The 27,329-nt window shown below is 45.5% G+C and overlaps 1 protein-coding gene across 2 annotated transcripts; it reads right to left on the bottom strand.

Annotated features, from left to right (window-relative positions):
* Positions 1-18: 18 nt before the first annotated feature.
* On the bottom strand, positions 19-25,981 carry Cap1 (cyclase associated actin cytoskeleton regulatory protein 1). 2 transcript variants are annotated; one of them, XM_021639473.2, is made up of 13 exons: positions 25,721-25,981; positions 12,189-12,310; positions 11,260-11,360; positions 9,607-9,684; positions 7,873-8,016; positions 7,707-7,792; positions 5,639-5,744; positions 4,974-5,151; positions 2,927-3,111; positions 2,629-2,752; positions 2,450-2,532; positions 1,984-2,127; positions 19-1,153 (listed from the first exon to the last, which is right to left on the bottom strand). In XM_021639473.2, exons 2-13 carry the CDS (start codon positions 12,298-12,300, stop codon positions 1,070-1,072), a joined length of 1,425 nt encoding a protein of 474 aa, XP_021495148.1. In that variant the 5' UTR covers positions 12,301-12,310; positions 25,721-25,981; the 3' UTR covers positions 19-1,069. The 2 variants fall into 2 exon arrangements, with proteins under 2 accessions (XP_021495148.1, XP_021495149.1); XM_021639474.2 differs by having other exon boundaries at positions 25,740-25,981.
* Between the last annotated feature and the right edge of the window lie 1,348 nt (positions 25,982-27,329).

Raw genomic sequence — 27,329 nt, 5'->3', positions numbered from 1 at the left:
ATCAAGTGACTAGCTAGACAAGTTTGGTATTAACTTTATTCTATTTTCTGTATAACTTTAAGTACATAAAGGTTTACTTCCACAGGCCTCAGGAAATGGGCAGAAGTCACAGGACAATCTCTCTTCCCACCAAAAAAAAAAAAAAAAAGTTGCATATTTTGGTCAGTATGTCCTAGATGGAGAGCTGGGATTTGCAGTAGCAATGCTGTGCAAGATTCTGGTGTGTATCAAGACCTAAACAGCCTGCAGTGGAGGTCTTAGTCCTGTTCAGGTGCCTGCAATGAGGCCCTAAGCTGCTGAGTATGACAGGCAGGAGGATGAGTGGGGGTGATGACAGGCCTCTGGCAGGGAGAGAAGTGCCAGATTCCTTGGAATAGTGTGCTGCTTTTCTTTTTCCTTTTTTAAGTCCTTGGTCCCCATGGGAACCAAGGCAGTCATCCCACGGGGGAAAAAAAAGGTTTGAGACATTCCTCCCCGACCCTGCCTCAAAAAGGGTACTGCTACTGCAGCTGCAAGCTGAATGCCTGCTACATCGTGGTTGAGACTGACCCAGGATGGAATGCAGAATGAAGGATGATTTTAGGAAGTAAGTCAGCTTGGAATGCTGGGTGGCAAGCCTGGCCTCCCTTGTCAACATCGGAAAGTTGGTTTGATTAGAACCTACTGTAATCATCGGCTCCTGCTACCCCCCATGCTTACTGTTAGGAGATTAGTATTCATTCTGATTTGTTTGTTTCCAGGACGTTTTTAACCCCCAAGGACTATTGGTAGAATGACCCCCAAAGCTGAAAGCTTCAGTGCCCCAGTCTGGGCCTGTAGCTCCGTAAGCTCGGACTGCGGAGCAGCTGCGCTGATGCGGAGAAGCTGCACCTTCCAGCGAAGATCCACTGACCTGCTGTCCCGCCCGTCTCAGCCTGAGGTATATTCAGTGAAGGCAGGTAGCTGGGCTTCTCAGAGTAGAGAAGCAGTTTAAGAGCAGAAAGGTAGAGGAAATCTAGAAAAGAACCGTCTCCATACAGATGTATCCCGTGGTGTGAAGGGAGAGGGCACAGGACCCACAGGCATTCGCTTATCCCGCGATTTCCGTCACTGTGGTGACCAACTTCTGCCCATTCCACAAAGTCTTGAACTGCTCAGGGACTGGGAACTCATTCTACAAAAAGAGCGATAACAGGTTGAAGGGGCTGGAGAGATGAGTCGGGGAAAGAGCACTTGCTCTTAACTTGAACTACACGTTGCAAGTTAACCAGTTCCAAGTGACCCAATGCCCTCTTCTGACCTTAGGCACCAGGCAAACACGTGGAATGAGATAAACTTAACCAAAGCAGCCAGGCTGCTCTGCACTGTTCACTGAGGTAATCTGTGGTCCTGAACAGACTTAGACTGCTCTAGTCTGGTTGGGGGTCAGGTGGGGGTGGGGTAGGGTGGGGTATAGCACTCTCATTCTCAATGAGCTAAAAAATGCAGGAATGACCTTCCCCTTGGGGGAGCACCCTTCACAGGACTGCCTGGCTTCTGTGTGCGTTGTTGCGATTTACCTACAGAATGCCAAATGTCCATCAAATAGTTTTCTCTAATTCAAAAAGTCTTTGGTCATGTTTCAATTGTCTGAGGGTAGGAAATTTTGAGTTTGAGGCCAGCCTGGGTTAGGTGGTAAGAGCTTTGTAGGGAACACAAGTGTATACCAACATATATACAAATGTATACAGGCCCAACGTATTTTTTCTTCAGTTTGTAATGCTATATTCCTCAGGGATATAGCTTAGTTCGTAGAGTGCTTGCCTAGCATGTACAGAGCCCAGGGTTTAATCTCCAGCAGCAAAGAAACAGTCCTTTGCTAGATGGCCATATCCTAGGACTGAGGAGCCAGAGGCAAAAGGATCACCATCTCTAGGCTAGCCAAAACACAAGAGACATTGTGGAAGGAATAAAGGAAAAGGAAAAGGAAAGGAAAGAAAAGGGAAAGGAAAGAAGAATACTTACAAAATCACCGCCTTCTGTAGGAATGAGAACGTTCATCTCAGAAGATTTGGCACTGACTATCTCACAGTCCAGGGAGTTCTTGCTCAGGTAAGCATGGCAGCCATCTGTTTTGTTAATGGAAATGGTTGGCACTTTTCCCATCACCTGTAGGAGAAAAGCAAGACAACAACTGAGTTCCAGCACTTTAGTATGAGCAGAATGAGCTGGGGAGGGTGTATTCGCTGTTTTAAGCGATTACACTACTTCACGAAATTGCCCCCAGGACACAACAGGTATTAGAAACTGGGGCTGAGCTAAGCCAGGTCCTGGAAAGAGCGCTCATAAAGAGCCAACTTCTGCCGCGTCCGAAGTAGCTCGGCTTACAGCCTCTGAAGAATCAGATTCCTGCCCAAGGAGCATCTGCGAGTCTGCTGTGTCTCTCAATTAATTCTTCAAGGGCAAAGGGAGAAGACACGAGATCAGTTACCTGAACTTTGACATCCCTGCTGTTGATTATCTCCACAATGCCCACCACATCATCAAACACCAGGCCAAGCTTCTTACAGTTATCTAGGAGAAAGGAAGCACGTCAACAGTGTAAGTGCAGTAGTGTTGGAATTTACTGAGCACTAGGTCAGGACCTGCCCAGGGCAGCAGGGGACTCACCCACAGTAATGGAGTTGATTTTGCCCTTGATTTGCAATGTCGTGTTGACACACTTGTATATGTAAGCCACCTGCTTCAGCTCAGTGTCATCAATCACCAGGTTGGAAACATTCTCCTGGTTTTCCTGATGAAGACACACCCCAGGATTCTTACCACAAAGCACACATCGGCAAAAACAATGCACCATCCCACACCTTTGTTCTGCCATCATAAGCCAGAACCCCGCACTTTTGGCTAAATCGGCTTAAAGCCTTCTTCCTATTCCCCCTTCCCAGGAGTCCCAGTTCTTTTAACTCACCACTCTCCACTTTTTGCCTTCCAGTTCCAGCAGAGCTGGCTCCTTCTTTGTGGCTGGTTTGGGGGAGGGGGTAGTTTGGGGTTTAGGTGCAGAGAATGGTTTGGGGCCACTCCGAACTGGGCCGCTCTGAGCTTTCAGGGCAGGGTTCTTGTGAGTCTTCATGTCATCGGATACATGTTTCAGGGCTGTAAGAAGACAGCAGCTGCTTTGGTCCTACTCTTCACACCAGAGATTTGGGCTGCTCTCACTAGTCCTTAGCAAAACTACAGAGGATGAACTCGAGCTCTTGAGAGACCATCTTGGAAGCAGTTTTGGAGAAATGCTTTTATGGTTTCTCTTTTCCTCTAGGTTATATGGTTTTATTTAAAAAAAAAAAGTGTGTGTGCGTGTTGAAGGTGAGGAAGGAGCAAGGATATGTAACGCCTAAAAACAGATCTAGAAATCCATGTATCAAGTATATACACACAGCATATGTATGCATGCCAACAACAAGAAGTATGTCAAAGTGAAGAAATTTAGTGGGAAAAGGCTAACCTAACGTAATGCTGGCATTTGAAATTTTTCTACTTTTTTGTTAGTATGTATTAATTTCACGGAATAATGTGTGTCACGTACATGTATACAGTGTTTTGATCATATTCACCCCATTACCTTCTCTTGTTTTCCCTCAGCTCCTGATGGCCCCTTCCTCCCCCACAAGTTCCCTTCTAGTTCATGCCTCTTGTATGACACAATGAATCTCATCAAGCATAGGGAAGAGGTGGTTATTGGATCTCTTCTGTCGTCTAGTCCTGTTTGGTTACAGCCATACAGACTATTAACAAATTTGATCTGGTTAATTAATATTCAATTAAAATGTTCTCTCATTTTTAACTTTTTCCGTTGTTTCTGTCTTTCTTTCAAAGATTAGAGTTAGTAAGTAGGCTGGCCCAAAGTATGCTGATCACATAAACTGAAAATGAGTGCCAGTTTTGCTTGTGTTTGTAATCTGATTGGTTTTGGAGGTAGAAGCTGTTTTATGAGGAGCTTACAGCCAGTGGGAGAGCAGTGAGATACAGCTTCCTCAGTGGGGCTGGATCTATACATCTCCGTAGCTGCTCCAAGAGTTAGTTACATTTGCTACTATCTTAACCATTACATGGTTCCTTTGCTTGAAAAGGTATATCTCATGGCTGCACTATATCCTGTTAAGAGGCTATACCAGAGTTAGCAGCCATTTCCCTTAATGCTGGGTATTTACTTAATTACACCACTGTGTAAGACTTTTATATATTTTCATGAGTACGCTCTTAGTCAAGGGTCATAAAATTAAGAATTCCACCAGCTAGGTATAGAACGGTCTACTGTCTCTGTAACAGTAGGTCCTTTTATGCAAACTTCCAATGTGGCAAGTATACATCCCAACACAATGACCATGTGGTACCAGGGCACAGGCTCTGGGTAAACCGCCAGCTCCGTGAGCTGCTGGAAGTTGCCCTAGACACGCTACTGAATGACTTCCACTGTCATTACCCATGTCCAATTTCTACTTCTGAAAATGACTCATTTAGTTGTACATTTACTGCAGGGAAGGGGAGGGTGGTCAGGAAAGGGCTTACAGAGGTCCTATCTCACCTTCCACCGAGCAGGTCTCAGGAGTCAAACTCAAATCATCAATCAGGCTCTGTGTTGTGCGCGCCTTTACGCCCACTGAGCCAGCTGCCCTTTTACTAAAGAGTCTCATTGTGGGTGGAAGGGACTCATGCTACGGGAGCATGTGGACAGCAGCATCAGCCTTCTCTTCATTTTGTCCCTTCCAGACACCAAACTCAGAGATTACCATGCTGTGCACAAGCACCTCTTTACCTACTGAGCCATCTCAGTGGTCCTTCAATCACCACTTCGTTCAGGTTTGATGTCCCTTTGGGTAACCTGAAGGCAAGTGACACCCCAAATGAATGTTCCCACATGCAAGCCAGGTTTCTGGTTTAGACTAGATATTGTGTCTGGTTAATGAAGCCTAATCCACACAATTTGCTGTAACAACTGTTCATGCCAAAACACTCACCATGTGTGATGCTCTCCCCCTGATTGATCTGTGCAAACAGTGCTGAGCGGGAAGCAGAGTCGTCGGAGCCGGAACTGGTAGGGACTGGGGGAGGAGGTGGGCCCGGTGGCGGGGGAGGTGGACCTGATCCAACAGAGGGTCCAGATGGCAACCCACTCAGTTCTTTCGCCACAGGCCCCTGAACAGAAAGTACAGGAATATTGTCACCCACTCCTTGTCCTCTGTATTTTTCTTTATTTGCTGTGGTCTTTGCATTTATTGTAACATTTAGCTTGTTAATTTATAATAGTCTGTCTTTGTATTTTTTTAACTTACATTTTGCCTGCATACACATCTGCGTACCCCATGTGTGCCTGGTGCTTGAAGAAGACAGAGGAGGGGGTTGGAGTTACAAACAATTGTGAGCATCCTTTTGGGCACAGGGAATCAAAACCAGGACCACTAACAGATCAGCCAGAGCTCTTAACTGCTGGACCATCTTGGCAGCATTCCTGTTCTGGCCTTGGTGATGTAAGTCTGAGAAGCCAGCAGATCCGAGAGAGAGAGAGAGAGAGAGAGAGAGAGAGAGAGAGAGAGAGAGAGAGAGAAAGAAAGAGAGAAAGAGAGAGAGAGAGAGAGAGAGAGAGAGAGACAAAGGGGAAAGACGAGAAGGACAACTCACTAACCGTCTTGCTCCAGGCCAGGCCAGTGGTATGGAACTCCTTGATGTAAGCCTGCAGTTCTGTCCATATACTCAAGTAAGCTCTGACCCAGTCCACGTGCTTCTTATCCCTGCCACAATTAAGAAAGAATTTTTCAGGGTTGACAGCAATCCTCATATGACAATACGAACCTCTCCTGCCCATGGGCTCACATCCTCCTGTTGTGGCATTTTTAGGCTCTGCTCAGTGGCAGCTTCCCTATCATCAATAATAATTTTTCAGTTTATTTTATGTGTATGGGTGTTTTGCTATAAGTGTATCTGTACATCACATGCTTGCCTGATGTCTGAGGAGGCAAAGATAGGGTGTCAGGTCCCCTGACTGTAGTTATAGATGGTTAGGAATCAAAGCAGGGTCCTCCCAAGAGCAGCCAGTGCTTAGCCATCTCTTTACAGTTTCTCATCAATGATGTTCAAAACAAACAAACAAACTGGGCATGGTGGCGTACACTTAATCCTAGGACTTGGGAGGTAAAGGAGGCAGACCTCTGAGTTCAACGTCAGTCTAGTCAACAAAGCCAGGACAGCCAGGACTATGTAGAGAGACCCTGGCTCAAAACAAACAAAAAACTAAAAAAAACGAAGAACCAGAACCTTATTCTCTGACTCTAATCAGACCAAACTCCAGGGACACTGGGTTACATGTCTATGTTTGACAGCAGTGTTTCTCAGTGTTTTTTGTTAGGACCAGATTTTTTTCCCCCCAAAAAAATATACCACAGTCAAACCTAACAGCAAAGTGGTTAAAAGCAGGTATTTGTGCGGGAAGCCATACGGGAGCCGAGATTACTCAAGCACTGCCACTGAACTGATCTCCATGAGCCCAGGGCCTCGTGTCAAAATATGTTCATAACTAAAGAGCTGGGCAGTGGTGGCGCACACCTTTCTATCCCAGCACTCAGGAGACAGAAGCAGCCACAGCTCTGGAGTTCAAAGCCAACCTGGTCTACAGATCAAGTTCCAGGACAGCCGGGGCCACCCACAGAGAAGCCCTGTCTCAAAAGACAAACAAGCAAAACCACAAGGGAAATACTGTTTCTTATAGAGGATACACTGTGTCTAGAATAATCCCCTCTCTTTCTAAATGTTAGTGGGAAGACTCCCCATTACTTAGCCCAAGACCTAGTTTCTTCAACTATAAAATGACTCCGTAAATTCCCAACAGGGAATGTGTACCTCCAGGCAGCGAGGATTATAAAAAAACGTGGTGGTGTGGGCCACATTTCACACAATGAAGGCTCATTTCTTACACACCTAGTCAACAATGTCCATTGACTGATGATGTCTAGAGTTACAGCGCTCAGTAACTGCAGTCACCCCGGCTCAAAATTGGCAACAGAGAAGTCACTTAGGACCAGCATGATTATGTGTTAGAACACAATGGTGCCCTTACTTAACACTAGTGCTGGCTAGGCAGCCTCCCTGTCACTTTCCCTGGATATGTGAGTGTGCAAGGCAACTTTCTGGTTAAGTCCTACTGACACCTGTGCCACAGCACCAATGCGACACAGCAAAAGAAAAACAAAATTTGATACAAACAAGCAACTTCAAGGTCTGGAGAGGCTGGTGGTGAAGAGCAGTGGCTGCTTTTCCAGGGGGCACCCCCATGCTGTCCCTCAAGATCCGTAACTCCAGCGCTAGGGGATCCAAAGCTCTCTTTTGGCCTCTGAAGGCACCAGGCATGCATATGGTGCCTAGATTTACCCACAAACAAAAACCCATACATACAGTAATGATACAGTAATTAAGAAGAAAAAAAGAGCAATTTAAAGGGCATTAATTCATGTTGCCTCCAGCATAAGCCCCTAACCCTGGAAGGGTAAGGACTAGGAAACTATAAGAGCACCTGCCATTCAGAGTGGAAAAAAGAAATGGATGCAGAAATATTTCCTGCTTGCAAATGCAGTTGCTGTGAGCTGGGATCTACCAAGCTTTCTATGAAACAGCCTTGATGGGAGAGAACCAAAATAGGAGTCACTCCAGGAAGCAACCGGCTGCCTCCATCCTGTCCCACCGGGGGAGGCTCGACTTACACATCTCTGTACTCCTTGAGGACTCGGTTTGTGTAAAACGTGGCAGCATCATTCATCTCTTTCACAAAGGGGCCAGGTTTCGCAGCCTGTGGAAGAAGCAGTCAGTGACTGAGGGCCTCTGCAGCTGTACCTCCTCGCCCTGTTGAGACCTGCCCTTCCCTCTTACCAGAGCCACCCAGCCCAGTGCCTGGATACTTTCGCTGACAGCCGAGAGATGATTGAAAAACTTGCTGCCTCTGTTCTTCTCCCGGAAGGTTATAACTTCTTGGATCTGCTCTGAGATAGGTGCCAACAAATCAGAAAGCTTATTCTAGGAGAGACGGGAAACAACTGTGGTTAGTATTTCCATAAAAGCTAGATATGCTGACCAACTCAACTCTGAAGAAAGCTTTCCTCTCTCCATAGCCTAGAATCCAGAATACTAATGGCTCAGCCTCCCACATGTTAAAATTATAACCATGTACCAAAACACCTGTCAATGGCAGAACCTGTTATGGCCTATGAGCATGAAGGTAAACTTTTTATCCATCCCACCTTGAATCATATGGCTAAGAATTGCTCACAGCCTTCCTCTGCATAGAATTTCAACTCCTCAGGAGAGACTCTGTGCTCAACATCTGTATTCTATACCAGAAAAGCCCCACATTCAGGCCACTTGTCTCTTTTCTGACCCACTGACAGAAGATGCTAGCTTATTTTTGTCCCTTATGTTCTCTTTTTCACCTATCCAAATCCTTCCCAAGCATCTGTTTAACCCCAGCTGCCTCAGCCGCTATATCACGTGTCAATATAACCAATCTTGGCACCTTACCACACAACACTGCCAACTATGCCCAGACCCATGTGCCTTCTTCCTTTCCTCTTTGCTTCTCTGTGAGACAGGGTCTTACGCCATCCAAGCTGGTCTTTATGCAGCCGAGGATGACTTTACCCTCCTCCTGATTTTCTGTCTCCACTTAAAAATGCTAGGCTTAAAGGTATACTAACAAGCCTGGTATAAATATGCTTTTCTTTTTCTATTAATTTTTCAAAGGCCAGGGCTTTGTCTGAGTTCCCCTTTGTCCTCAAGGCACCCTGAGCCACACAGCAGCTGCTGGGTAGAGATCTGGTGATTCAAATGCTGTCCGAGATGCTGCCATTCAAAGCCACTTAGCAAAATGGATGAGCCTTCTGTTTCCATTTTTTGACACTCCCTTCAAAACCAGGTTTCCTAACCATGTCAGTTCTCAGATCCTATGTGCACACAGTCTAAGGAGAAGTGTGAAAACTAAAGGACCAGTCAGTGAATATTTGTTCTCCCAAAAACTTCATTCCCATACACAGGTGGCAGATGAGACCAGCCTGCAGCCTGTAGTTTTGCTAACCTTGGTCTAAAACATGACAATGTCTCAGCTGCTGTATTAATTTGGGAAAGTATAAGCTTGGAAAAAAGACTCAAGTAAAACCCTCTTGTCACTCAAGACAGATATTTAAACTATCTGCAATATTTTCACATACTTAGCATGACAAGGATCAAGAGTTTCATTTCAGCCTTAGCAGGAAGACTTGTTTTAACATCTTCAGTGACTAGGAAAGCCTACAATAAGTACAAAGGGCCCCCAGGCCCAGAGGCTCCCGAACCCCACCACAGCCTTGCCTCCCTCAGGAGACGCCAGGGCCACCTGCTACCGCCAGAAGCAGAACCGTCCCAGGGACAGCCAAAGTAACGGACAACATGACAGAGAACGAGAAGTCAACAGGGACCAGTAGCTCCCCAAGCACATTCCCACGGGGCTGCCTTCTGTCCGCACGTTACTGTGAGCGTGATGGCTCTACTGTAGCATGTTGTGATAGCCTCTTACAAATTTCTCAGTTTGCCCTGAGCAGCAGACCAGACCAAACCATCCAGTAATGAACTTACACCGGCTGGCTGCTGGCACTGGGAAGCTGTAACCAGGAGAGCTCGCTCCAACTTCAAGCCTGTATGGACCATCTCCGCCTGTAGAAGAAAACAATCCACTGTCCATGACACTTAAGCATAACCTGAAACTTCCATGTCCACAGACCCTGGTAATATCTAAGCCCTCCATGTTGTCTGCCTCACGTATTCCAGAGTCCAGGGACTAACACCAAAATCACATTTACTACTGTTCCTGTGGGAACTGTCAAGCTGTCTTAAACACATTCATATGAAATACTCTGGGATCTGCTTGTTTGAGGTGATAGGGAGAGAACCCAGGGCTCTGTGAATGCTAGGCAAATGCTTTACCACTGCACAAGAATACATCCTGGCTCCGTGTAAATTTGTTTAAATTTACATTTATTTTTATTCGTGTGTCTGTGTGTGCATATACCTCACTGTGTACAGCTCCCATTGCAGGCCAGAAGAGGGTGTCAGACTCCCTGAACTGGAGCCATAAATGGCTATGGGTACTGGGAGGAGAGCTCAGGCCATTTGAAAGAGCTGCACCTCTCCAGCTCCTTATTTTATTTTTTGATATTTTGAGACAGGATCTTACTTTATAGCCTGCCTAAGTTGATGTTAAAATTGTGGCATCCTCCTGCCTTAGTCTCCCAAGACGAGAATGACAGGCAGGAGCTATCATGCAGCTGGATTTGTACTTTCAAAGATGAAAGAGACATATGTTTTAATGTTTTCCCCCAAAGGGCTGGGGACGGCTCAGCAGTGCAGAGCACCAGCTATTCTTCCAAGAGACCCAGAGTTGATTCCCAACATCCACCATGGCTCACAACATCTCTAACTCCACTTCCATGGGATCCAGTGCCCTCTTCTGGCCTGTTGGCACCATGCACACAACTGGCATGGATAATTTTTTTTTTTTAATTTAAATCTTCTCCAAACATTACAGAACTATCTGGAGTAAACAACCTAACACTGCTCCCCACCACTGAAGCCCCAGCGCTGCTCCCCGGAGCTCAGACCTCTCCTGCACTGCCAACAGCTGGAGTATAAGGCGCTCACGGTCAGTCAGGAAGAGGCTAAATAGGGTTACCGTTTTTAAATAATCATTCAGTGCACCAATAGGAAGGTGCTGGGTCCCAAAAGAGATGCAGAGTGTATGTGAGTGTGGGATACAGGGGGCAGCGACAATGTGGGAGGCAGCACGTGCAGGGATGTGGGAGGACAGGCATCTGTCACTGCCTACTTCATGTCTCACAGGGCGCTAGGTGCAAAAGGAACCCAAATTAGCATAGCTAATAACTATCAAGTATGATTTTGTAGATGCCAGGTCATGATCATTCTCTCAAAAAAGCCACCCTTTGCCTAGTTACATAATAGTAAGGTAAGACTCCCAGCACATTCTCTACCACAAAGATGAACACGGTTGTATTTTAGGAGCAAACAAGATTTCTCACAAAAGAAGCACACAGAATATGTAGTAAAAACAAGAGGCCTAGAAAAATGAAACCATTTCTGTGCCTGGACTGATGAAGGTAGAAGAAAAGGAGTCAGGGAGTTCCCAGAGGGTCCCTAAGCTGAAGATGAAGGAGATGTGAAGGAAGTTGCCAATACTTTTAAATAGGAAGGAAAAGAAAGGCCCCAAGTCCTTACATGTTTCTGAACGTCTCCCCCAATCTCCTGACTCATCTTCAAGTACTCCGCCACGGGATTGGCAAGCAGCGAGTCAAATGCTTGCACATATGGAACTGTTCCTGAGGAAGGCAGACACACACAATAGGAAGAATCCGTCATCCACCAGAGGATAAAAAAAAAATCTGAGTGATGGGGGCTGGTTCTTCTGCGGTTGTCAGAGGAAACTTGAGGTATCAGTCCTTCCTTGCCCTCTACTTGACGCAGCATCTCTTCTTGTTCATTACTGCACACACTGGCTAACGAGCCCTCACGCTCCCAGGGGCACTAAGATTATACACATATGCTACCGTGTTCAGTGTTCAGTGGCTTCAGTGGCTCTGAACACAGATCCTCAAGCCTGTATGGCAAGCACTTAAGCCGCTGAGCCATCTCCCCAGAAGGGGAACATTTCTTGAAAGTGGAGAGCCAAGGAGACACACTGCACAGAGAACCAGAGCAGGAGTGGGACAGCGGAGGCTCTAAGCACCACCGCTAGCTGCTTCGTGCCATCCTTACTCTCTGAGCTTAATGATTTTCATCTATAAAGTGAAAATAAGCATGATGATCCTCCAGGATCTTTTTCTCTCTATGTGTTGGTTACTGTATAGGTAAAAATGGCTAATTGGCTAAATCATTTAAAAAGAAGAAACTTTAATCCCTTGTCATTTGACAGAATGACTAGTCATTCTGCTAAAGAAAGGACAGGAAACATCACATAAGCAGGAAGTCCTTTCGTTAAAATTACTTAACCACAGACCTCCCCGTGCCCAGTCACTTCCTCCCTTAGCTGTTCACAGGAGACAAACTACCTACATTAAGTCTGGGAGGTGGGCTCCAAAGAAGAAAGTTCCCCGGGACAGAAAAACTGAGCCCAGGACCACACAAGGCACGCCGAGGGGTCTGCTTACCTTTGGAAGGACTGTCTCCATACCCACAGTGCATGTCAGAGGTATGCGACACCGCCTCCAGGCGGCCCACAGCCCTCTCCAATCTTTCTACAAGATTTTGCATGTCAGCCATGTTCCAGGAGCTGAAACGGATCAAATGTCATATGTTATTTTAATATTATACCTACATGGGGTAAGGAGGATGCCAATTCTGTGGAACAGGATAATTTAGTAAGAAAATACAGTGGGAGAGTCATTTAGAGAATTTGCAAACCATGCAGACTTCATTAAGTAAGAAAACTACTCAGGAAAAAATGTCCACTAATGCAAATCTTATTCAAGTACCTGAGCACTTAGTATATACTAACAAGTATTTGTGTAGGAATTTAGAATTTACAAAGTAGATCATACATATTTTCTCAGGTTAAACCTCCCTACAACTATTTGGGGATAATTACTAGACTCCTTGGTTGAGCCCAGGTCTTCATCAATGCTAGGCAAGCACTCTATACCCTCAACCAATTACCATACACTTAAAGGTATAAACTTAATATTTAGCAGCATTCAGTGACTTGTCTCTAGTCACACACGAGTCACGAGCCAACATTCAAATCTCCTAGCTATGTTTAATGTGGTTTCCACCCCACCCCCAACTTCCTGCTGTCTGTGGTGTGACATCACATTCCAGGATAAATAGCATCCTCTCTAACTTTTAACTGAAGGTGGGGAGAGGGTATTTAACGTATATACTAATAACCACCAAACAAGTAGGCAGAAAAGGCTGACGATACGGAAGCTGAAGATAGAGTGGCATGGGGTTTCACAGAAAGGCTGACTGCATCAGCTGGGAGATCAGATAAGGGTATCATGAAGCTGCCATCTGAGCCAGGCTCAAAAGAGAAGGGGTGGGGTCTGGATATGCAGCGGGAAGAAGACCACAGACCTGAAAGCCTGCTATAGACTTTTCAGAGTACCTTACCTAAACCAGCCTCATTCACTGAGATGCTAAAGAGAGGAAGCTCCAAGAGAGGAGAAAGGGCTGGTTATGTACTTTAACCCTTCCTCTACTCTTCTCTCGAGATCATTCACTACCTGACTGCTTAGGTTGAAGGTGTGCACTGCTTATTTATGAACCTATACATAGTAGAAAACCACAGAGGGACAAGGGTTCTTCTGACAGTTGGCTGGACCACACAGCCAACACTACCTATTCACACCTGTACAAGGTAACTGTGATTGCAGCAATCCAGTCAACATTACCTATTCACACCTGCCCAAGGTAACGGTCCTTGCAGAAATTCAGTTAACGCCTTACTTACATTCTGATTCACCAGAACATTAAATAATTCAAGTAACTGAAGCCGACTGGACTCAGTGACTCCCACAACAATTACACTCTTCCCCAAAATGGTAGATAGTGTGCCAGAGTGTCTCACTCTACCACGCTGGCCTCCCTGTGCAGGAGATAAGCAGCTCGCCAGACAACACAATCCCTGTGTGTTCTTCTCTCTGTGCAGTGCTATCTCTCTGCACCCAGCCACTTGTTACCAAATGTTATTTAAGAGTGTCAGTGAGAAAAATAACAATAAAATAAGTGTGAGAAATAAAGCCAACCTTTCCGTTTCCTGAGCTGAAGCAGTGGAAGCCTCTATGTCTATTCTTACTCATAAGAGAATGGACTTGGTACAGCAGACGCCTAGGTTCCTTATGGTAGCAAAACCATCAAGCAATGTCCATTCTAATTCCGTTCCATTCTGGGTACTGGGCAGGGCAGACTCACACATAATCCACACTGTAAACTAGGAAAATAAACTAAATCCCAGAGCTACCATCCATGCAGAGCACTCAGTCCTGCTAATACAAGCTCTGTCATACAAAAAGGTGGCCAGTGAGGCCAGTGCTGACATAGAAAATGCCAACTATAATACAAGAAATGGAAACTATAATACAAGCTGCTGTGAACACTAATTTCATTTAAGACTTATTTTTATTTTACATGAATGCATGTTTGTTTACAAGTATGTCTGTGCCTTTTTTATATACAGACAGTCCACAGAGGACAAAAGAGGGAGTCAGAGTAACTAGAACTGAAAGATATCTCTGAGCTGCCAAGTGGGTGGATAAACTGAACCCAGAGCCTCAAGAAGTGAGGCCAGTGCTCTTACACTGAGACATCTCTTCAGCCCTGAACACTAATTTTAAAAGTTTAATAATAACAGTTTTAGGGGATTTAAAGATGGATCAGTGGTAAAAAGTGGATACCCCTTTTTCAGGGGACCTGAGTTCTGTTCCTAGCACTCACTTCAGATAGCTCGCAACCAACTGTATTTCCAACTCCAGGGGGTCCGGTGACTTTTTCTGCCCTCTGTGGACACTCATACTCACAAGCAGATACTTACATATATACAAATAATTGAAAAGCAGACATCTTCTTCTAACTCCCAAGTTGCTAAAGATGATGCTGAACTCCAGATCTTCCTGCCTCTACCTCCCACGTGATAAATTTACAGCTATAAACCACCCCCCCAGATAACGCTACCATTTATAGCTAATCTCCTCCTACCACTAGCCAAACATAAACCAGTAACCAGGGCTTTGGGTTATTTTTGTTTTGTGGAAATAGAGTGAGATTTGATAGGTTATGGGAAAGACTATCCAAAAGCAAAGGGACTGAAAGACCAACCAAATGACACACCTTTTTTTCTCCCAAGTGCTCAGATTACAAGTGTGAGCCACCAAGACACACCTTAAGTCTATATACTCTCTTCATGGTGGTCATGTCCACCTCTCCCTAGCCTTCAACTGCTGTTTCTAAACATTCCCATCCTACTTACAAGCACTTCTCTGTTAAAGACCTCAGAGCAGCATATCCAAGTCAAGCTGTGGGATTCAGAATCTTAGACCCGCCTCCTTCCATGTATATATCTAAACCTGGCTGCCCCAAAGACACCTCAAACTGAAATCTGATCACTCATCTTCCCAGCGCTGCTCACCAAGCCCTCTCCACACTGTCTCCGTAGTCCAGCTCTGCTGGCAATCATATAATTGCCCAAGCTAATAACCTGGAAACTGTCAGCCATACAACAGTGAACAAGAGCAGCCTTTCTGGTTTTTTGTTGTTTTGTAGAGATAGGGTCTCACGTAGGACAGGATTGCCTCAGACTCCTGATTCTCCTGTCTGCACCTCCCAAATGCTGCATGAAACACTGTCTTAAATGAACACCATCTACAGGCTTTATTTTGCATATCAAGAATAGATGTCCCTTGCCTTCATCCTGACCTGAAAAAAAAAAAAACACTAAGGCTTTGCCTTGGTTACTGCCATTTCTTCCTAGCTAGTCTCCCCTAAATTCAACAACATACCCTTTATCTATCTCAAATGCAAATGTAATTAGGATGTATACTTAATTTTGTGTAGGTGTGCATGGAATGGGGGGGGCAGGGTACAATTCTTCGGGTGTTGATTCTCTTCTTCTACCTTATTTTGGATCAGGGTTTCTTGTGGTTGCATTGTGTATGTGACCTTTGGTTGATTTTCTTGTCTCTGCCTCCCATCTTGCTGTAAGAATGATTGGATTACGGATGTGAGCCCAGCATCCACTTTTTTTTCCCCCAATGTGGGTTCCAGGAATCAAATTCAAGTCAATAGGTATCGTGCAGTGTGAGGTTTTGCTTACTGAGCTACTGCCCTAGCCCATAAAATCGCCTTGTTATTATTTAATACTGTTCAATATTCCACACAGCCTTCAGGGTAAAGTCCAAATAAGCCTTTCCAGAATCTGGCCCTGCATTATCACCTATCCTCATCTAGCTTAACCACACCTCAGCAACCAACTTTCTTACTTGCATTTCCATAACAAGTCATGTCTATCCACTCTTCGTGGTTGCACTTTGCCCTGTCTCGGGAAATCTTACTGTCCTTTAAATCTCAGGTAAGATATCACTTACCTAAAAAGCACATCCACGTATGTGCTTCCATGATACTGCACACTTACCTCTACCACCACACAGAGCTTAAAATCACTTCTTACTAACCAACAGGCTAGTGGGTGAGATGGCTCACCACATAAGGGTACTTGCCACCAAGCCTAAGGCCTCAAGTGAGATCCCTGAAACCCACATAATGAAAAAAAAAATTCCTGTAAGCGGTCCTTTCACCTCTATGCTTCTGCACAAATGGACAGGGATGTGGGCAGACAGACAAATGGACCAATGGATGAACACATACAGGTAGATGGATAGACAGGCAGACAGACAGACAGACAAATGTAAAAGGAACCAACAAGAACTCTGCCAACCTGGGGCACTGATCATGGCTTGTCTTTATAAATCCAGCATTAGAAAATTAACAGAGGCTAAAAATACAGCAGTTTACATAGATCTTTAGCTAGACAAGTGAACAAGTATGTGTGGGGCCCTACCCACTAACATCTAAAAATGGGCCTGGCTCTCTCCTTTCTGTCAGTTCTCATTCTGTGAGGGTGTGTGTGTGTGTGTGTGTGTGTTTTCCTCCTTCTTTGAATTCTTTGCTTGTTTTTGCAAAAACTTACAAATAAGTTCACCTGAAAATAAATGCTGCTTTCTCGGGCATAAATCACATTAATATATACATATCTTAAAAATAAGTACCACAATGGAATAATTGTGCTTACTGAGTATGTCATCTTAGGGCAGGCAAGATGGTACAGAAGGTAAAAGTACATGCCTCCAAGCCCGACAAACAGAGTTCAATACCCAGGACCCCAGGCAGAAGAAGAACCAACACACACACACACACACACAATGAAGTTTGTTTTAATTAGAAAAAAAAAATTAGCTGGGCAGTGATGATACATGCCTTTGATCCTAGCACTCAGGAGGCAGAGGCAAGAGGATCTCTGAGTTCAAGGCCAGCCTGATCTACAAAGTAAGCTCCAGAATAGCCAAGGCTACACAGAGAAACCCTGTCTCAAAAATCACACACACCAAAAAAAAAAAAAGAAAGAAAGAAAAATCGTGTGTTCTACTGCATGTATGTACATGTGTGCCTGATGCCCACAGAAGCCCGAAGAGGGCATCAGATTCCCTAGGACTGGAGTTATAGACAGTTATGAACTGTGTGGATTTGGGGAGTTAAATGCAGTTCCTCTAGAAGAGCAGCTAGTGTTCTTAACCACTGAGCCATCTCTCCAGCGCCCTAAGCTCATTTTCTTGTGTGTGGGTGGGAGGAGGCTTAGCCATTTCTCCAAGCCCACTTGCAAGATCGCTAGCTTTTCTGTTTGTTTGTCTATGTTGTTTGTTTTTTGTGGGGTCTCCGTGAGTTTGAGGCAGCCTGGTCTATAGAGTGAGTTCCAGGCCAGCCAGGGCTACATAATAAGACCTTTTCTCAAAATTAATAAATAAAATTAAGAATAAATCCTTTTAAAAGGTGATAGAGCCGGGCCTGGTGGCACACAACTTTAACCCTAGCACTAGGGAGACAGAAGCAGGTGGAACTCTGTGAGTTCAAGGCCAACCTGATCTATAAATTGAGTCCAGTACAGCAAGAGCTATTAAACAGAAAAACCCTGCTCAAAAAACAAACAAACAAACAAAAACAAAGTAATAGAAATAAGCCATGCTTAAAAAAAAAAAAAAGAAAAGAAAAGAAAGAAGGCTGGATGGCTTGAGTATGGAAATAAGGCTGGCTAAGCAAGCCGAGTCAGATAACCATGGAAGCCAGATAGTGTCTGACTTGGTATCATGATGAAAATGAAAAGGAGTAAAGATAAAAGAAAGCAAAGCATTTACAAGTACTACCAGGTAAACAGAATAGAATTTGAGTGAAAGGGGAAATATCAGGGTTCGTAAGGTCACTCACCTATCTAGCTGCTCAGAAGAAAATTAAGACTACTACAAACGGCTTTTTTCTTTCTTTCTTTTTGCGACAAGGTCTTACTATGTAGCCCTGGCTGACCTGGAATTCTCTGTGTAGACCTGCTGGCCTCAAACTTACAGAGATCCACCTGCCTCTGCCTGGAGTGCTGGCATTAAAGACTCGCCACCAAGCCCAACTCATCACAAAGGATATTTAAAACAAAAACCCTACAACAATTGGTACCTGAAAACCATCAATTAGCCTACAAACAGGCCCCTTTAGGCAACTGAGAAACTAACACCTGAATTAAATGCTAGGATGTATTTTTTTAAAGGACAAAATGGTCTCCCTGCCCAAAAAGGGAGAGGCAAAGCTCCCTTTCATAGAATCAGCTTCTCAGGATTACAAGTAGCTGTGGAAATCACCTTACAAAAACTCCAACTTGATGCCAGAATAGTCCCTTCAACATTCTTAGCAATTAGCTGGGCAGCCTCTGATCAAGCACCTTCAGGGATGGAGAACCTGAGATTTCTGAGACAGCCCACTCTATTCAGACAGCTTAAAGCATTCCTTATATGGAGGCAAATCTGCCTCCCTGCAACTTCCACCCACTGCTCTCAGCTCTGCCCTTGGAGGGCACACATAACAAGTGTGAAGTAGACAGAGAACAAGTGGAACTGTGTGGTCCTGACTGAGAGCAAAGCTGTTCTTGGAGAAGAAAGAGGAAGACAATTCTGGAGTTACAAGTATGGGGGCCTTACGAGAATGATGACAGTAAGGCGGTAGCAGGTTCTCATTAAGAGTGAGACGATGTCCGTTTTAGATGTAGAGTCTGAAGGAAGATGAAACTTCTAAATGAAAATGTTCAGTGGGTATTTAGAAAGAGAGCCTAGGAAAGGTTCATAAGGGAAGATAATGTTTACAAGCCACTGGCAAGAAAAGCTTCATGACCCCATCATGCAGAGTGGACAGAAACTTTGAGCTTGCTTCTACAGCAATTTCTTTTGAGGTCCGAAACCAAGAAAAACTAGAAATGGCTAGATGTCCTTGCCAAGTTGCTTCTTTTCATCATTCTGTATTTTGCAGCAGCAGGGATAGAACCCAAGGCCTGGCCTCATATGTGCTATACAAATACTCTGCCACTGAGCCACATCAGCAACCTCTCAATCTCTCCATTCCAACAACTTCTTGCTATTCATTAACTCAGGCAGAAGGCAATGGGCTGGGTTATTCCAGCAGTTCTGGTCACAACTCAAGAGGCCATTCAGACAGTAGTGTGAATTGGTTTCTACTTTGTCTCTTGGAAGTTCTAAATCATCAACTCATATAAAACTGAAATGAAAGAAACTGCCCAAGTCAGGCCATATTCTCAATAACCCAACTGACCTTCAAATGCTTCTCTTGGCCTAGAGTGGTGGTACACACCTTTAATCCCAGTACTCTGGAGGCAGAAGCAGGTGGGTCTCTGAGTTCCAGGCCAGTCTGGGCTACAAAGAGAGTTCCAGCACAGTCAGGGCTACACAGAGAAGCCCTGTCTCAAAACACACATATATACACACACAGAGGGGGTAGGAGTAGAGAGGAGGAGAGGGTAAGGGAGGGGAGAGAGAGAGAGAGCGCAAGAGAGAGTAAAGTGCTTCTCTTGGGCTTTTCTCTGTAAGCCTGTTGAGAGGTCATCCTAAGAAAGTAGACGATCACGCTGTAGTGAAGGTGATAAGACGAGATGTTCACTGCAGTGTTACAAATCCACCTACCATCTACAGTGACTGTACCTTGGGCTCCTAGTTACGGGGAACAGCTAAATGGGCCAAAGGGGAAAAACTGAACATAAGATTTACAATAGCTGGCACATTACAAAGCTTCCAGCAAATTTCCCTTTTGTCCTAAACACTGACACAGAAGTATAACAGTTTAGAATGAAAGAAGAGGAAAAACATCTTTAAGCCCAGCACCCAGGAAGCAGAGGCAGGCTGAGATCTGAGCTTGAGGCCACTTGGTCTATACAGTGAGGCCCTGATTCAAAAAGGGACAAGGGGATGAGGAAGAACACTATCTCCTGAGTTGTCTCTTCCAAGACACCACAAAGCTACATATTAATTACTGCTAGCCCTAATAATATAGAAATTCTTAGTACCAGGCTCTAGACATGCCAATAGGTGATACCTACATGGAGGCTGGTTTTATGTCAACTTGACACACGCTAGAGTTATCAGGGAAAAAGGAACCTCAATTGAGAAAATGTCTCCATGAGATCCAGCCGTAAGGCATGTTCTTAATTAGTGATCAAGGGAGGAGGGCCCAGCCCATTGTAGGTGGAGCCATTCCTGGGCAGGTGGTTCTGGGTTCTATAAAAAAGCAGGCAGAACAAGGCATGGGAAGTCAGCCAGTAAGCAGCACCCCTCCATGGCCTCTGCATCAGCTCCTGCCTCCAGGTTCCTGGCCTGCTTGAGTTCCTGTCCTGGCTTCCTTCAATGATGAACAGTGCTGTGGAAGTGTAAGCCAAATAAACCCTTTCCTCCCCAACTTATTTTCTGGTCACAGTATTTTGTTGCAGCAATAGAAATCCTAGCTAAGGCAGCTGGCTTAACCCAGAAACCAAAGAATTGGCTCTGCATAGTAAAGATGTCATCTAAATCTAACCCAAATCAGGAGCCACTGTTCTTCCCTAAGATTTTGGTTTCACTGATGAAACCAGTGACATTTAGTGCCCAAGTCACTGCCATCTGAGGATTAGATTAAAAGAGAAAAGGCAGGCCTATCTTTTAGGGAGGGAAGTAATCCAATTCAATATCAGTGCTTGTCTCCTATTCCCTTCTTCCACAAACCTCTATCTGAGACTCCAGGGGTGTTAAGTGAAACGAGTAATATCACCTACAAGCTGAAGTCAGACTTGGAAGCAGCTGTCTCAATGGTTTGAGGCTAACAGATAACTCTGTGTGGCGATGGATCCACTCTCCCTCACACTGAAAAGAGTCCTGAACATCCTGCAGGCCCCTGTTCCTTTCCTGTGTAATGAGCGACTGCACTGCTGCTTTCTCCCTGGATGGTTGCTTTAATAGAACAGCCTTCCCAACTCACAAACATAAAGATATTTTCAAAGATGAAATCCATCTTTAGCCATGATTCAACTACAACTAGAGATATGAAAAGATGTGTGACTCTATGTCTATAATTAACTTAAATATAGGAATTGTGATGGCCTCTGGAGGAAAAAAGAGCTAAAAACACTCTCCCCAAAAAAGAACCTCAAAAATAGCAAGGCTGCTTATTCCTCCCATTAAACATTTCAAGTATTTTCCAGCCAAATGGAAAAGTTTGGCACATGTCTGGTAATAGAAGGCAAACAAAGATGCACTGTAGCGGAGGAATATTTTCAGAGCTTTGACTTTTTTAAATTGGGTTTATAATGGTACATCAAGAAGAAATAGTTTTGTGGTGAATGCCGAAGTTATATTACTTTAAAGGCAGAGAAACTACTGAGAAATTACTTTAAAGCCTATCAGCTCTGTCCCCATCCATTAAACCCCAGCAAGCTAACTGCTAGCAATAGGAACACAACCAAAGCAGGAGTTTACACATCCACGATATCGGGGAAGAGGCAAATCTGCTAACTGCCAGGTAACTAACACAAGCTTTGCTGCTAGTACCTGCCAGTACCTTTCTCTACTAAAAGGCCAATGAGTCTCTATTAGTGCTGGAGAGATGGTTCAGCAATTACAAGCACCTGCTGCTCTCAGAAGGAACCCTGAGGCTTCTAGCCCCACATCAGGAAGTTACAAACGTTTGTAATCCCAGTTCCTTCTTCCGGCCTGTGCGGTAACCAGCATGAATGTGGTGTACATACATACACACAAAATAAAAAATAAACGTTTAAAAAAAAATAACTGAAACAGGGATGCTAGGAAGGTGGCAAGTTCTCTGAAGACAACCGGGGACTTCCTTGAAAGCACAATAACTTCCAGGTGCCTCGATGAAAACAAAGGATTCCTTCCCTCCAGAATCCAGTGTTTAGAACTCTGTGCCGGACACCGTGCTAAGATGCAGCTACAAAGCCTCCTCGAGACGTTAGCTGAGGGCAAAGCCCCTGCAGAACCACAGCGATGTTCTCTATCACACTTGCTTATTGTGTGTGGCTGTGCACATGCTACAGTGCGTGGCTAGGGATCAGAGGACAAGTTGCAGGAGTCAGTTCTCTCCTTCCCCCAAGGGAGTCCCAGGGACAGAACTCAGATGCTGTTTTGAGCAGCAGGGGCCTTTCCATCAGGAGCCATCTCGCCAGCCCACCTATCAAGTTTCCATAAGCAGTTCTCCACCAGGAGAAATTCTTTCCTCCAGGAAACAGTTAGCAATGTCTGAAGACATTTTTGGCTACCACAACTGAGTAAGTGCTACCAGCATTCAATGGATGGGGGCCAGAGATGCTGCCAAGCATCTTACAGGACAGCCACCAGTGTCAACTGTGCCAGAGCTGGGGGGGAAAAAAAAACCTGATCTAATGTAAGAAGCATAAGGGGAGAACAAATGACTCACATAAAATGCTAATCTAAATTAGAAAGTCAAGTCTGAAAATTAATTTAAGTAAGTGTCGGAGTGGGGCTGTGTTACAGCTGCTCAGTGTAGACAAGCAAGCACAAGGCCCAGGGTCTAACAGCCAGCACTTCCGAAGCAAAACAAAAACAACACAGCACAGCACAGTACAACACGTAAGGGTCTGATTGTGGAGAACTGCTAAACTGGAAAAGGAGTTTAGACTTGATTCTTTGGGATTACCGAGGTATGAGAATAATGCAAATGATGGACAAATGGGTGAAAAAAAGTCATTTGTCTTAAAGAACTTTAAAAAATTCACTATGGCCGAACATGGTGGCAAATGCCTTTAATCCCAGGACTCAGAAGGCAGAGGCAGGAGGAATCTCTGTGAGTTCAAAGCCAGCCTAGTCTACAAAGCATTCAGGACAGCCAGAGCTCTATTACACAGAGAAACCTGATCTCAAAAAAAAAAAAAAGATTCTCTATGGTACAGAAGCTGGAGTATTAGGTACAGATAACAGGTTAATGGTAGATAAACTGATGATTATATTTAAAGGAATCATCTTGACCATTGGGTAAGATACAGTTTATGGTCCTCAGATTTCAAATCTCGCCATTAAATTTCAAGCCAAAGGTTTTTCTTCCAATAATACTTTGTATTTGCTTTTTTAAGCAAAATGAATCTTGTACTTATTGTTTCACAGAAAACCAATATGAAGAAGTCATCCATCCTTTTAAAGGCTCAGTCTCTGGTTTAAAAATAATAATAGTTATTATTATTATTATTACTATTATTATTCAATAAGAACAACAAAAAATGCATGCATTCCCAAGCACAGGGATGAAAAGATCCCCCTCAGGAGGGCAACATTTCACAAACACTGCCTCCTCAAAGCCAGATGCACTCAGGGAGTCTACAGTACTAGCTACCACTTGGTCTGCCGGGTTAAATTATACTTTAAAGTACCTTTTTTGCTAGCATTTTTATTAAACTTCTCTCGAGTCATTAAGTATGCTCAGTTGACCTACAAAGCATTTCTGAAAAGTAGGAAGTATCCACAGAAAGTTCTGAACGCTGGGCTAAAGCAACCCGACCTGCAAACTGAGAGCTACAAAATAAAACTCAAACACGTTCAGATAAGGTATCAAAAGCCCCTCACAGCTGGCACACCACCACAACCCCCAGCTTCCGCCAAACTCCAGGCCTGAGTACTTCTCTGAGCACTACACACCAGATCCTCTTTTGCCTCCACACCTTTGCCTGTGCAGTTTGCTCTGCTCGACATCTATGCCTCGGTGGCCTACAAATACCAGGAACACGCTCCAGATTTTGTTTTTCTTTGTCACTTCACAACTTTACTCCTCTTTCCAAAGAGCCTTTTATATCCCTATTTGAATGGTACAGACCAGTACCTTAGGCCAGTTAGAACCAGCAAGTTAGTCTAGAACCAGCAAGTTCTAGACTACAGCTACTTCCTGACTCCTGTAAATAGCAAGCCTCCTTAGATTCCAGCCTTGGTATTTGCCCCAGGATGGCCTTCAACTCGTGATCCTCCTGCCTCAAACTCCAGGTGCAGACACGCACTACCACACATGGCCAATATTCCAGTTTAATACCACTCAAACACAGCCCCTCCTGGCTACTTCCACTTCCCCTCTCTAGTTTAAGCCAGGGCACAGCAACAGCTTTTAAATATTGGTCTCCTCCAAGGGCTGGTCTCTTCCCATTCTGCCAAGTGGGAAAACCCTTTAGCTTCCAGGCTAAAATCCAAATTCTTTAGCATGCTTCCAGGGGCCTCCAGATTTGACCACCACCTCGAATTTTCTCCACTTCTCCAAATACTGGAACTGTAACAGGCTGGCTAGTCACTGTTTTTCACATGCCCAGGTCTCTATGTCCTTCCTTCCATAGTACTCTGCCTAGAAATCCATTTTCTAGGTTCATCATATGCCTATCTTGAAACACTTAAGTCTCCCATTTCTGCCTATAAGTGTGGCTCAGATATTTCTCAACTGTGTTCTCAGCAGCTCCGTTCTCACACAGCGCACACACTCAGCCAACCTCGATCTGTTGCCCCTCCTTCCATCCTGTAAGCCCCCTAAAACAAGGGCCCCCAGCCACAAGGGCTAAGTGCCTCATCTAATACGTTTTCCGCACACATTAAGGGCCAATAAATGCTTGTCAAATGATGAATATGCTGTCCTAACCCTGGATTTCTCACTTCAAGGGAAAGAAGCACAAAAAGCCACAGTTGACGGTTCTGACACTAACCTCTATCCAAAATATTCTCGTCCCCCTCTTGATCTTTCAAAATGTTTGACTCCCTTGCTACATCCTTCCCCGGCACCCTCAACACACTCATAACTACTTCTGACCCGTCTGCACTGTTAACTCCATGGGGAAAGACTAGACTTTTCAAAGCTGTATGAATTTTCCATATTGCCGAAACAGAGTAAGCACAGCAATCCTGCGGCTACCGGCACCTGACAACTGGACCAGACCCAACCTGAATCATCGGACTTGAGATCCAGAAGCGGGCAGCACCTCCCAAAAAGTTGGCTTGGCTTCCTAGTTAACTGTAGCAGTCTAAGTAAAGCGAGCTCTCTGAATGTAAACGCAGGGCTTACCAGCCTATTTTAAACTCAACGGTCCAGTTTTTTAATTCTTTTTCTTTTCTTTTTTTTTTTTTTTTTCAGTTCTACACAGCAGGCAGCCTCTAACCTGCAGCCGCCCAGATCGCAAGACTACTCCAAGTTCAGAGAGGTTCCAAGGAAATGAACGTGGGAAGGAACCTGGGAGCGAAAACCTAGCTCTAAAACCCGACTCTCTTCTCCGAAATCAATTTACCCGTCCGTGCAATGGGAACGAGACTTGGCCAGAAAGAAACTGTAGGGTTCCTTTCAGTTAGTGAGGCTGCCTTTCGGAATCGGGCTTCCGCGGAGGCTGATAGGCAGAGCTGCGAAATCGAGGTGAACGGGGCTACCCCAAGATCTCTCGGTTCAATCCGGTACCCCGGCCCCACCTCGAGAGACCGCACCCAGGAGCCCCGGATGGCCGAAGAGCCCCAACCCCGACCCCTTCAGCAGGGCTCCCCCATCGCGCGCAGGCTAACAAGGCCACCACCAACGGCAGGACCCGGCGGGCCCCGAAGACCATCCCAATCCTCAGCCAACCACCAACCCTCACCTTAAGAGTTCCGCCTCACCTCCGGACTGCGATCAGCCGCTCTCCACTTCCGGCAAGAACCGCCCAGCGGTCTTCGCGCGACCCACTTCCGGGCCCTCACTGGGCGCGGCACCCCCACCGGAAATGAGCCACCGGCTGAAACGCTAGCCCCGGAGAGAGGAAGAAGTTTGGCCGCCCGGCTCGTGACTCCGCCCCCGTTCCCCGCCACCGGAGAGAGACGACGGTCTAGGAGCGCCTGGGAAAGGGCTCCGCCTCCAAGGCGGGGGCGACTCGCAGAAGGGGCGTGTTCGAGCCGGTCACGCCCCGAGGCCCGGACCAATGAGAAGCTGGCATCCCGGCCCAAGCCCCGCCCCCGCGGAGGAGGCCAGATGAGTGGCTGCTTTTGCTGTCAGTTTGTGCTCTGTGACTGCGGTCGGTCCATTTTTTAACCTCAGTCCGGAAGAGTCTCAGAGAACAACAGTCCGTGGGGCTCTGAGAGCTACTGTGTGCTGGTGGGTGGGGGGATCGGGGCCAACCCCGCCCCTCACTGGGCGTGCGAGCCTCGGTTTCCCTGTGTGCGGAAAAGCAATGGGCTCGCAGAGGCTAGTAGCAGAGCAGGCCCGGCTTTGGGCGTGTGGGCATGCCCGCCCTTGCTCGGTTCCGTGGATAGGGCTGGGAAGGTGGAGAAAACCTTCTACTCGCGCCCAACTTCCTGTTTGCGCTGTGCGTTTTGTGACCATAGATGGTCAGGTCTGTGGCCGCGCCAAAGCTTCCGCCCCGAGGCTTCGGAGTCCTTCCTCCTATCTAGCGGGGTGTGGTCCCTGAGAATGAAATGAGCAGAATTAGAGGAGATCCTGTCCCAGTCCTCAAAAATGCTGCTTCTGAGGCGTCTTCGCCCCAGGCCACCTATACTCAGCTGGCTGCTAATGAGTCCATGCGCGATTCAGAACTGTCACTGCAACTTGCCGGCCAGCCTTCGCCTCCCTGCTTCTTAGACGGGGGATGACGTCTTTGTTTCCTCCGGACTTAACACTTTCCAACCGGTCATTATCCTCCCACAAAGATTTATTTCTAGAAAAAAATTGGCGAGCGCTGTGCGATGGTTCCTACCCCCTCGACTGGATGACTGACAGCTCCGTTTTCAAGTTGAATGCAGGTGTTACATGCAGGAGTCAATCATTCAACAAATACAGATCTTGTAATAATAGCTACCATTTACCGCGTGCTGACTACACGCCAGGTTTGTGCTGAGCGCTCAAACCATTTTCATTTAATCCTAATAGCAACTCTCTGCGGGAGGTATCATTACATCCTCGGAGCTCCAAATGAGGAAGCTGAGTAACTTGCCAAGGTCACAGAGTAGATGTTGGGAACTTTGAACAGAACATACATTTGACATTCTTAGAGCCAACCCAATGATAGATCGATCTGTAAACGTTTGAGGCCTTTGGATGCCTCTGGCTGTAGGCGTGCATCGGTTCTGTTCCTGGCCCTTTACTAAGGGTCCAACTTTAGACGAGTCGCTTCGGACAACTTACTGGCCTCTCCCAATGTATGACTCCTAGTATGCTTAAAAGAGAAATGACATGAAAAACTGTGGTACAAAAATCATCGTATATTTAAAATATGT

This window comes from Meriones unguiculatus, chromosome 3, assembly GCF_030254825.1.
Source record: "Meriones unguiculatus strain TT.TT164.6M chromosome 3, Bangor_MerUng_6.1, whole genome shotgun sequence".
Classification (NCBI taxonomy): Eukaryota; Metazoa; Chordata; class Mammalia; order Rodentia; family Muridae; genus Meriones; species Meriones unguiculatus.
This window is presented reverse-complemented; position numbering and strand designations above follow the sequence as displayed.